Source organism: Galeopterus variegatus, unplaced genomic scaffold (genome assembly GCF_000696425.1).
Source record: "Galeopterus variegatus unplaced genomic scaffold, G_variegatus-3.0.2 Scaffold176, whole genome shotgun sequence".
In the NCBI taxonomy this organism is placed as follows: Eukaryota; Metazoa; Chordata; class Mammalia; order Dermoptera; family Cynocephalidae; genus Galeopterus; species Galeopterus variegatus.
In genome coordinates, this window is record NW_007726287.1 from 350,406 (window position 1) to 364,944 (window position 14,539).

The 14,539-nt window shown below is 53.5% G+C and overlaps 1 protein-coding gene and 1 long non-coding RNA gene across 2 annotated transcripts in view; both read left to right on the plus strand.

Annotated features, from left to right (window-relative positions):
- The window catches only part of LOC103582132 (chromosome unknown open reading frame, human C9orf171), a 113,532-nt gene extending 113,339 nt beyond the window's left edge, over positions 1-193 (plus strand). Inside the window, exon 6 of the mRNA XM_008563815.1 lies at positions 106-193. Within this exon, the coding sequence (XP_008562037.1) occupies positions 106-193 (88 nt within the window). The remainder of the gene's footprint in view (positions 1-105) is intronic.
- A 198-nt stretch (positions 194-391) lies between these two features.
- The window catches only part of LOC103581941, a 26,036-nt gene continuing 11,888 nt past the window's right edge, over positions 392-14,539 (plus strand). Inside the window, exon 1 of the long non-coding RNA XR_549708.1 lies at positions 392-475. This is a non-coding gene — a long non-coding RNA (uncharacterized LOC103581941). The remainder of the gene's footprint in view (positions 476-14,539) is intronic.

Here is a 14,539-nt window from a genome sequence, read left to right on the forward strand (position 1 = left end):
GCATTTCTTCCTTCAATCACCACGGAGCTCCTGCGAACCACTGGGCTGTGTTAACCACATAGGGGAAGTTTAGGGATGACTGGGACACCATCCCTGTCCTCAAAGCGGCTGTGCACCAGAACCCCGCATGTTCTGTGGCCGGACCAGAAACCAGAACAACATGCTCGAGGAGTCCCCTGGTCCCATCCCCTGAGCTATGGCCAGGAGCAGAGCTGGGGTGGAGTTTGGCTGGTGCCATGAAATAGCCTCAGAGAAGGACCAGGGCTAGAAGAAAATTGACCCTCGAGTCTGCGACACCATGGATCCCATCCCTCTGCCCTCCCGGCATCCCCAGGTAGCCAGGTGACCACTTTTGCATTTCCCTGGCCTGCAGGTGATCCTTGGGAAGCTGTATGAGACCCGGAGCAGTCAGCTGAGGAAGTACAGCCCACCCGTGAAGCTGGACGCCCTCTGGCATATGCCTCACTTCCGGAAGGTCAGTGTCACCTTCATCTGCCCCTTCTTGCACCGACGGCTGGCCGTGCTCACCTTGCCTGGTCTTTACCTGTTGTCTAGACAGCTGAGTTGGGTGGGCTTCCAACCGCCCAGCAGCAGCAGCAGCAGCAGCAGCAGCAGCAGCATCCGACATTTCCGAGCACCTCCACAGCCGGTGTTGAGCCCACTAACATCACCTCCACAACTCCGCACATGCACTGTGGGGAGAAGGCAGTGGCTGTCATCAGGCTGTTGTTATCAGCCTTGTGCTGAACCCCAGCCGTCTGGCAGCAGAGCCTGGGTGCCCATCCACCTGGGACAGATGCTGTCCGGGCCAAGCCTCCCTCCAGGTAGGGAGTCATGCATGCACCATGTCCCATGTTAGGAACAGGACCTTGGGGACAGAATACAGCTGTGTGTCCACCAGCACTAAACTCCCTGCAGGGTGCATCCCTGGGGAAAGGGGTGGTGAATGTCTACTGTGGACCAGTGTAAGTGACATGCACCCAGACTGACCTGGATAAGGACCAGGGAACCGTCCTGCTCTGGCCTCAGAACTGGACCGTTGTTCATTGGGCCGTGTAGCCCCAGCAGGGATTCATCTTCAGCAGCTTTTAGCAGAAAAGAACAACGTGAGAGCTGGGGGCATTGCGCAGAGGGAGGGGACGGGAGACGTGGGAACAGAGGCTTCAGGATGGGGGGCCATCGTAGCCCAACTCAGGCAGAGAGAATCCTTCTGGGAGGCCATGAGGGACTCACCCAGCCCCGAGAAGACAGCTGCACAGGCAACGTCCCCAGCCAGCCAGGCCCGGCTGCCGTGTCGCGTTAAACTGCAATTCAGACAGTGAAGGGGCCGGTGCCTTCCTGAGCCTAATGCACTCGAACAAGCTGCTGAGCTTTGCTGGAGAAACCTGCGTTGCCCCCCTTGATGTGGCCTCTCCTGTCCTGCCCAAGTGGCCTCCATCAGCATATGTCAGTGACCATCCACCCCGCCGCCTGTCAGGCCGCCCAGCGCCATGCAGGAGGCGGTGGCACTTTACCGCCTCTCTCAGTTAGGAGCCGTCCCTCTCGGTTTCCTGCCTCTTCATGCCACTTGCCCCCTCACCACTCCTCTCATGCCCAGCAGTGTGCCTGCACGGCCGCCTCCCTCACCCCTCACCCGCTGCTTTCCTCCTTTGCTCTTTTCTCCCTCGTATCCCTGACGACCATGGGGACGCTGCCAGGGAGGGGCCAGGACCCAGGCTGCTCTGCTTTGCAGCGTCGGCCCCCAACCCCTTCTTCTCGGATTTGGAGTTGAAGGCTAGGGACAGAGGAGGCTCTGGTGGCCTTCCCTCCAGCACAGCACGGTGTTCACACCCTAGGTAATGCTGGTGCTCCTGTGCTGAGAGCCCCCGTGTCACACACCTGTATCCCTGCAGCTCCCAGCAGTGAGTGTCTGCTTTCAAAAGAGGGGGTTTGACTCAGCTCATCATGGCCTCTTCCCGTCTCCAGACTGTCATTCTCAAATACTGCTCCAGCGTTGAAAAAAATAAAGTAAAATACCGCTCCGAGCAGCCGTGAACCTGGAACGATAACCTTCTACGGGGGCCAGGTGTGGTGCCGAGGCCTCTGTGTGCTTTGCTTCCTGTTGCCCTCAGAGCCGGCACCTGCCTCAAGGCACAGGTGAGAGGCGAGTGGCCGGCACGGTGCTCGCTGGTGAGTGGCTGGGCCAGGACCCCGGGTTTGTCAGACGGCAGGGCCCACGCTGGTGCGCACTGCCTGCTGTGCCAGAGAAGTAAGGACGAAGAGGATAAAAATGCAAGGCCCAGTATTTATTGGGGGTTTCACACCTTCTCTGAGGATGCTCATGGATTCTGGGAGTTAAAGCTGCAGACTGTCAGCCCCATCCTGGAGGCCGAGGTAAACGGGGCTCGCACAGGACTCTCAAAGCAGGGCTCATCCCGGGGCACCACCCTGTACAGCCCTGCCGAGATCCTTAGACCACACTCAGTCCCTTCCCTGTCAGGAAGTGATACCAACAAAAGGCATTTATTGAGCCCTTACTATGTGCCAAGCTCTGGACACACATTATCTCATAGCTATCCTGTCCCCATTCTACTGATGTGGAAACTGAGGCCCAGGGAAGTGAAGGAACTTGCCCTGTAAGAAGTGGATCCCACGCCCAATCCAGGGCTGCCTAGGCCCGGAGCCTCCCCAGGCCCTACCCCAACAGATCCCCCCTTTTCACCACCAAAGGGCTACTTTCCTCCCCCTCCTGGCACTTATCAACTTTGCAATTAATTAATTAACTGGGCAATTTTTTCATCTTCCCGAGTAAAACGTGAGCCACAGGGTGCATGCCTGTTGGCCTCCCACAGTGTCCCCAGGGCCCAGCAGCATCCTGGCACAGAGCAGGTGGTCCGTAAACGTCTATGGAATGAATGGATGACAAGCCCAGCCCAGAATGACGGAAGAATTTCAGAGCCTCTCACCGACCTGACGAAACCCCCCTTCTCCACCCAGACCCCCTGGCACCCACCACCCCTCGCAGCCACTAACCAGCTCTGCACACGGAAGGCCTGGCCGGCGCCAGGACCGTCCCTCCACTGGTGCTGGTGGAGCTGCTGCCTGCCGTGTCGTGTGCGAAGCCCCAGGAGGGTCTTTGTCTGTGCCTCGTGCGGTGGCTGATCTGCCACCCCCACCCCGGCCCCATTATGAAGGGAAAAGCGCTTCCAAAAAAGTTGAACCTGTCATGGTGATGGATAACCTAAATGGACTCTCCCGGCTCATGAACAGATGTCGATGCTGAACTCTGTCAGAAATAATTAAACACCTTTCACACGGAAAAGCAGCAGGCAGGGGCGGCGGCTGCTCCGCGGCCGGGTCACCGCAACTGGCCAAGCTGCTTTCTGCACCGACCCAGCCTCTGCGAGACCCCCGCCCTGGCACTACATGTGCCACTTACAGGGTTGCGAGGGGAGGGGGACCCAAGAGGGGAGAGGACACACCCCTCGGTGCGGTTCCTTCCTCGGGCCTCACGGGCCTCATGGGGAGGCCTGCTCTTCTCTCTGGTCTGGTCTGTGGTGGGATCAGCAGTTGCCATGGGATGGCCAGTGCCTGGGAGGGAGAGTCAGGCAGCCTCTGGCCAAGGGACTTCCTGCTGGGACATTTATACTGTGCCGGCCCATCGGAGAGGCCTGGGAGCTCTGGGCCTCAGTTTCCTCACCTGAAAATGAGGGGATAGGACTAGTTATTGAGGGTTCCTTCCAGCCCAAGATTCTGTGATTCTGAGTTCACTGGCCAAGGAGCCATGTGGGAGGGGGGACGGATGTGGGAGGAGAGAGGGGGGTCTTGGAGGTGGCAGACCCCAAACCCAGAGTGACCTGTCAGGGGGAACAGCTCAGACTCTTCCTGAGTGCAGGAATTGCTTGGCTTGTGGTCGACACCCTCTGTGCCCGGTGGCATGGGGGCTCTCTCATGCCCTTCAGCAAAGTGTGCTGGGGTCTGTAGGGCAGAGAGCGGTGGAGGGGAGCGGTGAAGGGGAGCAGTATAGTGTGTCTGTGTGCACAGGACTCCAGGGTCAGCTAGACCAGGGTCAAATGGCAACCCCGCCACTCCCTGCCTGTCAGGTGGTTTTACCTAAGACCTGCTTCCTCTTCCATAAGTAAAATGGGCTAACGATGCTCCCTGGCAGAGCTGCCAGGACGACGTGATGAGGACACAGGTGCACAACATTCAGCAAAGTGACAGGCCAGGTTAAGCTGCCAATAATTGGCAGCTGCCAGGAGGATGGTTGTGGTGATCATTCATTCATTCACTCATTCATTCATTCACAAATCTTTTCCTTGGGCACCTTTGTGCCAGGCCCCATTCTCAGCACCAAAGACATGGGGGTGAACAAGCCAGACTGAGGCTATCACTGTGGCTGTGGGGTTGCTGGCCACTGGCATGGAGTGAGATGGACAGGTGGACAGACAGACAGATGGACAGACAGATGCACAGATGGACGGCTAGATGGAGAAGTTTGGAGAAGCTCCACCCCCGGTGTCCAGTGTTCACAGCCTAAAATGGTTAGGAGACACCAACCTTAGTTGGCAGCCCCAAGTTTGGGAGTAGAGACAATCCCCATAGTGGTAACCCCATGAAACACAGCCCTGGCCTGGGCTGGCCCACCCTGTTCCCGTGCCTTTTGCAGGAACCTCGTCAGGGCTCTTCCCAGATGGGGAACTGGACATCCTGGCTTGTCCAAACAGCCTCCCCTGGGCTTGTGCAGAGATGTGATTATAAGCAGTGCCCCCTTTTGCTCTCAAGGGTGACCCAGTCTGAACCACACGGTCTGTGGTTGCCTAGTCATAGGCCATGAAAAGCAGGTGGTTTATCCTTCTGCCCAAAGACAGAGGGGCAAGTGCTCCCAAATGCTGACGGTGGCGCCAACAACCACAGGACATACTGGAGGCACCGATGCGGAGTGGCTTGAGTGTGTGTTGGCAGAGTTAGATGGCGAAATATCACACAGCCGTGAAAGCTGTGACTTTGATCTGTGCTTACCAACACTGTCATCACATTGTTGGGCAAAAGAACCTGTGCTGTGTGACCCCGTCAGGATAGATGCACCCAGACATCTCTCTACACAGATGTCTGGAAGGAGGGTACCCAAATGGTAAAAGTGCTGGTCTTCTGGGAGGCAAAGTTGAGGCTGAGTTTCTTTCTCTGACGCTCTTTTCTGCATTGAGTGTTTTCTGTTTGAATGTTTGCAGTGCATGTGTTCAGAGGGAGATTCTGCATTCCTCCCCCGTATTTTTCCCGATGTGCAGCTCCCTGCTCCTTTGAGCCCAGTTCTTCCTGATATCTCACCACATGCTCACATGCCGGCCAAGCCCAGTTTCCCATATTAAGTTTCCAGCAGGCTTGATGGTCAGCGGCCAGCACTGTACTCCAGCAGTAAAGCTGCTGACTTTGGAGTCTGGGCCTTTATGGCCAAGTCCATGTTATAATTGGAGACCCAGCATCCACTTAGGAAGGGCATTTGCCCAGGCATCTCACGAGCTCAACTTCCACCCACATGTCCCACCCCTCCCCCCACAGCCCTGTCTCTCCTATGCAGCGCCGATACCCATCGACATTACATAGTCATTCAGTCACTAAAGTATGAACAAATCGACTGTATTTTCATTTGGCTTTCAGTTTCAGCCCCACTGCTTTAGAATAATGGCCCAAGCTATTAAGCTAACAGTTTGATTTACAAGCTCTTGTGCTCCGAACGCTGGGATCAGATTCCTCTCTTTGTGGAAGACTAACCCTGCCTCGGGTCTCCTGGGCCCCTGGCTCCCTAATAGAAGAGGAGACGGAGGGAAAAAAATATATATCAGCAGTCAGCCAGGCAGTGACACCCAGAGATGCAGCTGATTAGTGAAAGCTGCTGAATCTAAGAAAAGGATTTTCTTTCCCACCTTTAAGCTCTCTTACAAATCATAGCTGGCTGGAAAGCTAACTCTCTGTTAGACCCCCCAAGCGGGCTCCTAACCTGTCCACCCTGCTGCCTCCACCTCTCCAAAGGGCCCACTCGGTTGATATAAAGACAAGACATTCTCTGTAAAGATGTGTCCAGCCCCATAGTCACTTTCCAGACCTGGGCAGGGCAGATGCCAGATCTACCGCCCCTCCCGAGGTCTCTGCACCAGTGATGTATTTTAAGGATCCTGTCGCTCTGTTGCTTCGGAATAAGAATCATCCTACGCCGCTGTGTAGAGGGCACCGAGTGCAGGATGGAATGTGTCACACGCAGAGATGGCAACAGGAGGAATGATTCAGAGGCCCTGATGCCGTTGACATTTCTTCCCTAAATACAGATACCCCCTATTATAAATCGATCAGTATGCAGAAGAGCTGACTTGCCTGAGGGATAAAAGCAGGGGCTTAATTGATTTTACATAATCTGGCACTTTGGAGGTGCAGAGTTTTTAGGCACCTGCTCACGAGGTGACATTGCTGCTCAAATACTGGCAAATCTCAAATAGCCAGAGCTGAAGGACGGGGACAGGAGGAAATGAGGTGTGTGTGGTTGGGGAATAGCAGCCAAGTTCCAGCATGAGACGCCTCGAGGCATCTGTGGTGGGGCCCAGAGATGCTGGCACTAGGAGAGGGCCGAGGCTGGCACTTCTAGCAGGACCGCCCTGCAACCTGGGAACCCCCAGTCTGGCTGCCCCCTTCATCCTTCCAGCTCCCGGGGATTTTCAGTTTAATCCAGAAGTCTCTTCTCCCCCAATGGGTGTGAAAATATTTCAATTTTTATGTTGAAAGAAATTAGAGTAAGACAGCTCGTTTTGGCATCAGTTATATATTTCTGATCTCCAGAGACAGTAAGAATTTCATGCTGAATTAGGGGAGTTGATGGGACTTTGGGGTTCCCCAATTTTTTCCTTCAGATTCCAGCTCATCCCCAAGAGAATTGCATTCTTGATGAGCTAAAGAGAATCCCAGTGGCTGAGGGAGGAGGTCAGGCTGGCATCTGCTACCTCTGCAATGGTCTCCCTCGAGTACCCTCTTGTCAGCCTCTATCACCTGGCACCAATGAGGTTGGTGTGTGGGAGATCTAAACCTGCCTAACACATGGCCAGCAGCAGTTCTAGCAAACAACATTGGATGATTTGCTGGGATAAACTCTGGGTTCATTTGGACTGAACTCACAAAAGTTCAGGAGAAATGAATCAAGATGCTGCAAGCCACGGTCCTGACCTCACTGGTTTCCCTTGAAGGCGCAGCATGCACCGGCGTCAGAGGACGCATGCTGGGGAGGAAGTGAGACTGTGGGGAGGTTCACCTGGCCTCTTCCCTTCCTCTTCTCAAAGGAGTCCTGGGAAATGATGCCTTAGAGCTGTGCAAGAAGATGTGGGTAGTTTGAGGAAAATCCAGGGGCTGGAAGTGTGGAGGGAAGAAGTTACTCTAAAGGTAACAGGCAGCAGAGACAATAACCCCATCAACAGACCACACACCCTGAGTCCTCCAGTGCCAGCCTGGGTGTGTCCATGAATCACCCCATTTCATGTCAATACTCTCAATAACCGCATGTGGTAGGGATGAATCACCTTGTCTCAGAGATGAGGAAACTGAGGCTTGAAGGCTTAAAGTCATGTGCCCAAGGTTGACAGCTAGCAGGTGGCCGACTGGAGACTTGGACCCTCTGGCTGGCTGCCTCAAGGCCTCAGGCCCTAGAAGAGCTGATTAACACTAAGGACCTGCCACTGAGGTCAGGGGCAGCAGGGGTTAAATGCAGGGCCTGGGAAAGCATGTGATGGGTGGTCAGGAATGGGGGCTTTTATGGGTGTCCAGAGGGTCATGGCCAGCCTTGCTCTGGCTGATTAAGCCCTCGCAATAAACCAAACTTCCCACTGCACTGAAAGCCTTCAGACCTTGATAAAACCTGAGCATCTTTTCAATTGTAGTCTGGCTCCAAGGCTAAAGAGGAAAGAGGCTGTCGATCTGGATCCAGGCTTGCTGAATTCAAAGTGGGAGGCAGAGACCGAGTATAGCTGAGGGCCGAGTCTGTGGGATCAGAATCCCTGTGACCGGCACCAGGTCCCAGCCTGCCTCATGCCTGCCTCTATGTCTGCGTCTGTGCAGCGGGGACAGCAACAGGGCAGACCAAGTGCAATTGTCCATGTAAGGTGCTCAGCGTGGGCACAGCAGGGAAAGGTCGTGGCGCAACGGACTCTGTGCCAGATGAGGACCCTGTAGCTAAGTTATTCTCAAACTGCCTGTGCCTGGGGTCCTCTTAGGAGAGGTTTAAAATGCAGATTCCAGGACCCCACCCAGGTTCCCGATCCAGTGGGTGTGGGGCAGCCACCAAACCTGTATTTTCAGCAAGCAGCTCCCCAGCTCCCTGGGTCAACGTCAACTCCACTCAACACAGTTATGTTTCAAGTAGACCTGGACACTTACTGTGGCAGGCAGTATGTTCCATACAAAGCACGTTGGGGCCTTTGAAAGGAAACCTGCCTGATGCAGACGGGCTTCGTCTGTTAAACAGCCCTCCAGATTATGAGCTTCGGGGCCGGCCCGGTGGCGCACTGCTATAGTGCGCCGCTTGGGAAGCATGATGGCGCTCCCACCGAGGGTTCGGATCCCACGTACAGACCGGCCGCTCACTGGCTGAGCGAGGTGCGGGCGCGACACCGAGGGTTGCGATCCCGTTGCCGGTCCCGGTCCGGTGCGGGCGCGACACAGGGTTGTGATCCGTTGCCGGCCACGAAAAAAGACAAAAAGGAAAAAAAAAAAAAAGATTATGAGCTTCTGTCTTAGTCTGCTCAGGCTGCCATACAAAATACTGTAGGCTGGGGACTTAAACAACAGACATTTATTTCTCTCAGTTCTGGAGGCTGGAAATCCAAGATCGGGGTGCCAGCACGGTTGGGTTCTGGTGAGGGCCCTCTTCCTGGCTTGCAGCCGGCACCTTCTCTCTGTGTTCTCACATGGTGGAGAGAGAGAGAGAGGAAGCAAGCTCTCTGACGTCACTTCTTCTAAGGACACTAATCCCATTAGGAGGGCCCCACCCTCAGGAGCTCCCCTGAACCTAATCACCTCGCAAAGGCCCGTCTCCCAATACCATCACGCTGGGGGTTAGCGCATTCTCAAGTTCAGTCGAAATCTCCCTCCTGCTACCTTTCACCTCCTGGTTGTGTTTCTCGCTTCTGGAGCCCCATGGAATCACCACCACCACCCCCACTCCCCTCCTGACTGCCCCTCAGGGCAGAGAGCTGAATGTTGGGAGGTGGACCCTGCGTTGCAGTGACAGTGGATCATCCAGACAGTCGGTGCTGCATTCTCTACCTTTGTCCATGTCATAGAAGATTTGTCAAGGCGAACCACATTTCTACACATTTTTGAACAAAACTGTGGTTGGAGACATCCACCAGGGTCAGTTGAATCACTCGATACAAGAGTCTGTGGGAAAACACCTTGCTGGAGGCAGTTTCAGGGAAGAGTTGCAGCTGGATGTGTGCACCTGATAGAATAACAGTGCAGCACCATGTCCTGAACACCTGCTCTGTGTCCCAGCACCTGCTATGGACTTGGCAATGACCCCGTGAGATGGGTGGTCTGACCCTTACTTTGTAGGTGAGAGACTGAGGCCCCAGGTCACACAGCTGGGAAGTGATAAGGTCAAGATTGGAACTCAGATCTGTCTGACTCAAAAACCTATGTTCCTAACCACCAAGTGCCACTGTCTTCCCTTCTATTGTTGAAAACACATGGTTGATGTGATGGAATGTGCTCCTTTTTGTCTCATGTTGTAGAAATTGAGCAAGAGTTAGATAGAATCTGTTCAATTCAAGGGCCTGAGAGTCCACACTTTTCTTCAGGACATCTCTGCTTTATGCAGTTCTTTAATATCTTATTTCACATTATGTGCAAGCCATTGAACACCTTCAAATCACATAGGAGACCAGGCAGAAATATTGAAAAAAATAAAACACGTCTTCCACTTGGAGTTTAAGTTGAGCAAATCAGATGGAGAGGATCTTCAGGATGCTTGAATCTCAGCTGCATTTCTAAGGGCTCTGCTGTCTTATCTCAGGCTCCTAACACCCATCCATCCATCCATTCATCCATCCATCCATCCATCCATCTATCCATCCATCCATCCATCCATCCATCCATCCATCCATCCATCCATCCATCCATCCATCCATCCATCCATCCATCCATCCATCCATCCATCCATCCATCCATCCATCCATCCATCCATCCATCCATCCATCCATCCATCCATCCATCCATCCATCCATCCATCCATCCATCCATCCATCCATCCATCCATCCATCCATCCATCCATCCATCCATCCATCCATCCATCCATCCATCCATCCATCCATCCATCCATCCATCCATCCATCCATCCATCCATCCATCCATCCATCCATCCATCCATCCATCCATCCATCCATCCATCCATCCATCCATCCATCCATCCATCCATCCATCCATCCATCCATCCATCCATCCATCCATCCATCCATCCATCATCCACCTGTCTGTCGGTTCTCCCTGAGCCAGAGGCCGACAAAACCGAGCGAGAAGAGACCTCGGTCCAGCCGGGGGTCCCTTGTGGGGCTGAGCGGGATGATGAGTGTCGCTGGCACGGCCCTTCCCCCCCAGGACCTTCCTCCCCGGGGGCCGAGAAAGAACCGTACATCTGTCTGTCCATCCATCCATCCATCCATCATCCACCTGTCCATCTATCCATCCATCCATCCACCTATCATAAACCATCTGTCCATCTGTTTGTTCATTCAGCCATCCAGCCAAGGTTTATTAAAATCCTATTGGGTGCCTCTAACAGTAGAGTTATCCCAAGACCTTTGTAGGTCTCCTGTCTGCTGACATTTCCCAAAAACAATGTCCAGAATAAGGAATTAACATTCTCGCTGTCTGGCTGAGGACACTTAACTCTAATATTCCTACTTGTGACTTGACAGGGTTGGCCTTGTCAAGCACAGAAAGGTTCTGTTCCTTCTTAAAAGATACCAGAAAAAATTCTTCCTGCTCATTATTCCAACAAGAGAAAAGGAGAGAGCAGCACCAAACCCCACCCCAGCAGGCCGAAGACACCAAACGTATCTGAGTGTGTCCCCGGCTTTGCTGGCAGTAACACAGAAGGTGTTCAACAGCTTATCTGAATAAGCAACAAGGTGCTGATGGGCACTGTGTGGGTGGCTCGGCAAAGGACCTAATTTGCAACTGAGCACAAAATCAAAGACTCTGTCAACCGAGGGACCATAAGCCTGGATAACCATCTTGTGCTACCTGAGAAAACACTGTCGGGTAAATTTCCAGAGAAAGGAATTATGAATCCCTATTGTCCAAATTTGGCAGCAAAACCTGGAGCCCTGGGATTTGACGTTCGCCAGGGATCTGGTGTCTCCTCCCAGCCTGATCCTTCATGACAATGGACAGTGGAGGCTGAGGAAGGATCGCTGGTGTGTCTCCCCTTGTGTTTCCTAACACGCCCCTCCAGGACCGTGTGGCCCTGTATGTCTTGTCTTGTCAAAGAAGCTATAGGCAGCAAATGAGATCACCACTTTGTGAGATGGGGGTGAGGTGAATAGACCTCTCTGCGGTCTGGCAAGGGCCGATGAATATTTATCAAGTACCCACGCTGTCCACGGCACCGAGGATCAACATGCAACACGTACAGTCCCTGGGATCAGGGAGTCCACACTCTGATTCACACATACATTCTACACACAGAGAGCTGCTCCGTGGTGCTGGCAGGCACCTGCCCTGGTGGGAGAACCCNAATTATGAATCCCTATTGTCCAAATTTGGCAGCAAAACCTGGAGCCCTGGGATTTGACGTTTGCCAGGGATCTGGTGTCTCCTCCCAGCCTGATCCTTCATGACAATGGACAGTGGAGGTTGAGGAAGGATCGCTGGTGTGTCTCCCCTTGTGTTTCCTAACACGCCCCTCCAGGACCGTGTGGCCCTGTATGTCTTGTCTTGTCAAAGAAGCTATAGGCAGCAAATGAGATCACCACTTTGTGAGATGGGGGTGAGATGAAAAGACCTCTCTGCGGTCTGGCAAGTGCCGATGAATATTTATCAAGTACCCACGCTGTCCACGGTACCGAGGATCAACATGCAACACGTACAGTCCCTGGGATCAGGGAGTCCACACTCTGATTCACACATATATTCTACACACAGAGAGCTGCTCCGTGGTGCTGGCAGGCACCTGCCCTGGTGGGAGAACCCACCGGGAGTTTAGGTTATAAGAGTGGCTTCTTATTGAGACAGTGTAGGACTCTCCACCAGGCGTCATCAGCACCATGGCCTCCACTGGGGATCACTGCTGAGACTTCTGCCCAAATCACTGGAGGCCGTCCCATTCACAGTGACTCCTTGGAAGGTGACCCCCTCCTTCACTAAGTCCACTTTAGCTCTCACTTGAACTTAAAAGAAAAAGTCCCGCTCTCCAGTGAAGATCAGAGACTGCCATGACCTTCCATACCCTGATATTCTAAATGGGTGGGCAGGCCGGGGTGGGAGCTGGGAGAATCCCGCTGGAGTGTCCCACCTCCCATTTGCAGGCTGAGCCCCTCCAGCCGGTGGCCTCAGGTCCCCTCCCTGCAGGACAGAGCCAAGCAGACTCCCATCATCTGGGCTCTGCAAAGAAAAGGGGGTGCCCCCCTTCCCGGCAGCTCAGCTTGTCACGGTATTTGTTGACAACCCCATTGAAAACAGACCTGACTGCCGCTGTGAAGTTCACTCCATCTCCCATTCACTCCTTTCTCCGACAGTTTTTGAAAGGCGAAAAGTCTGGAAAGGCACACACTCTCCCACCCCCGGCCCGTCACTCGGGCGAGCGGGGCTGACGGGCCTCCTCACCTGGCCCCACGGTGCACCGCCTCCAATTAAATCAAAATGGTTTGTTTTTAATGGTCTTTTACACTGACAAGTGGGCGATCATTTTGGGCACACTAGCTGTCAGGGAGCTGGGGCAAATCCTCCGTTGATAATGCCCAATGCTTCCAATTAGGAGCCGGGGCCGCTCCTGGCGCGCTAACGATTCCCCAGCCGTCCCCAGGCCCCTTTGGCGCCGCTGTTTCTTCTCGCTGCTCCGCTGCAAATTACTGACACAAAACGGGGGGCCCCGCGTCTCCTCCGCCACGCCAGGCCCGGGCCCTGTTGGGTTTAATGAGCCGATGGAAGTTTCGTGGCTCCGGCGCTAAATTCTTTTCTTGTTTGACAGCTGCTCGGCTAAGGCGAGTGTTGACCTTATAAAAGATTTAGTGTTTCTCATTATTTTCTGTCAAGCTTCACAAGTGATGGCTCGGCGGTTAGCATTTGCATCCTGGGGTGTGCGTGTGCGTGTGTGTGCACGTGTGTGCTTGTCGGACGGGGGCTCCCAGGTGCAGACGGGAAGGGGTCCCCGCGTGCGATCTGGCCCCTGCACAGCAGCGTCCAGTGGGACATCCTCCCTGCAATGAGGTGTCTCAAAGAGAGGCCAAGATGCAAGGCTGGGAGGATGGAGGGGTTGGTGGCTTCTGGGCCTCCCGGTGGAGAGAGCCCACTGCACCCTGAGGTCGGTCAACTCCCAGAGCCTGTGGGACCAAAGCCCAGCCAGCCTGGCGCTAGGCAAAAGGACAATCCAAGCCAGACTTGATGCTGGGGACAGTTTTAGGGCCACACTCAAGATTGCATCGGGAACTCACTCTTCCTTATAGGCTCCTGGTAAGGCCATCGCCAGCAAGCTTCCTCCCCTGGCTCTGCACCCTATGTAAAAGGATGCAATGGTTTTAAAAAGCAGAACCATTAAAAAAAAAAAGTGGCACGTTATTAGTCTCCCCTGAGCTGGCAAGAGGAGCATTTGTTAGTCCTAATCTTGTTCCGGCACCCCCTCCAAACCGGGCCGCTCTGTAACTAACAAGCCTCCAGGGAGTCCACGCTGGTGCCTCTGCCAGTCTCCTGCTGGCCCCCATCTCCTTCATTTTAGTTTTCTCCCCTTGCTCCCACCTACCGCCTGCCATCCCAGGTGCAAGCGACCTGAGGTTGCCTAAAGAGGGAGAGAGTTAAGTGCAGTTGAATGCGATGTCTTCCCCGGGGCTCTGAGTCTATGTTCATCCTTGTTACTGTGGGAGACTGCTTTGATCCCTTAGAGTAAAAACCATGGCACTCTCTCCATCCTGTGCCCATGGCAGACCTTGCTAATCAATCACTGCATACTTTCCTCATGAGCCTAGATTCAGCCTTAGAATATTTTGTAATGGAACACGGCCATCAGCCACCATCAGTGTCCTGTATCAGATCTGATACATGAAATGAAATGGTACCTAGTCACCATCCCTACCTTAGTGGCACCATTTACATGAATTGCTAAGTACTACTAAAATTCCTTGGTTTTTAATGCTACATTAAGATGATATTTATATAAAAGGAAATAAAATATAGCCCATAGAAAAACAGATAAATCGGACTGCATCAAAATTAAAAACTTTTGTGCTTCAAATGATACTATCAAGAAAGTGAAAAGATAACCCACTGAATGGGAGAAAGCATTTGCAAGTCATATGTCTGATAAGGAACTTG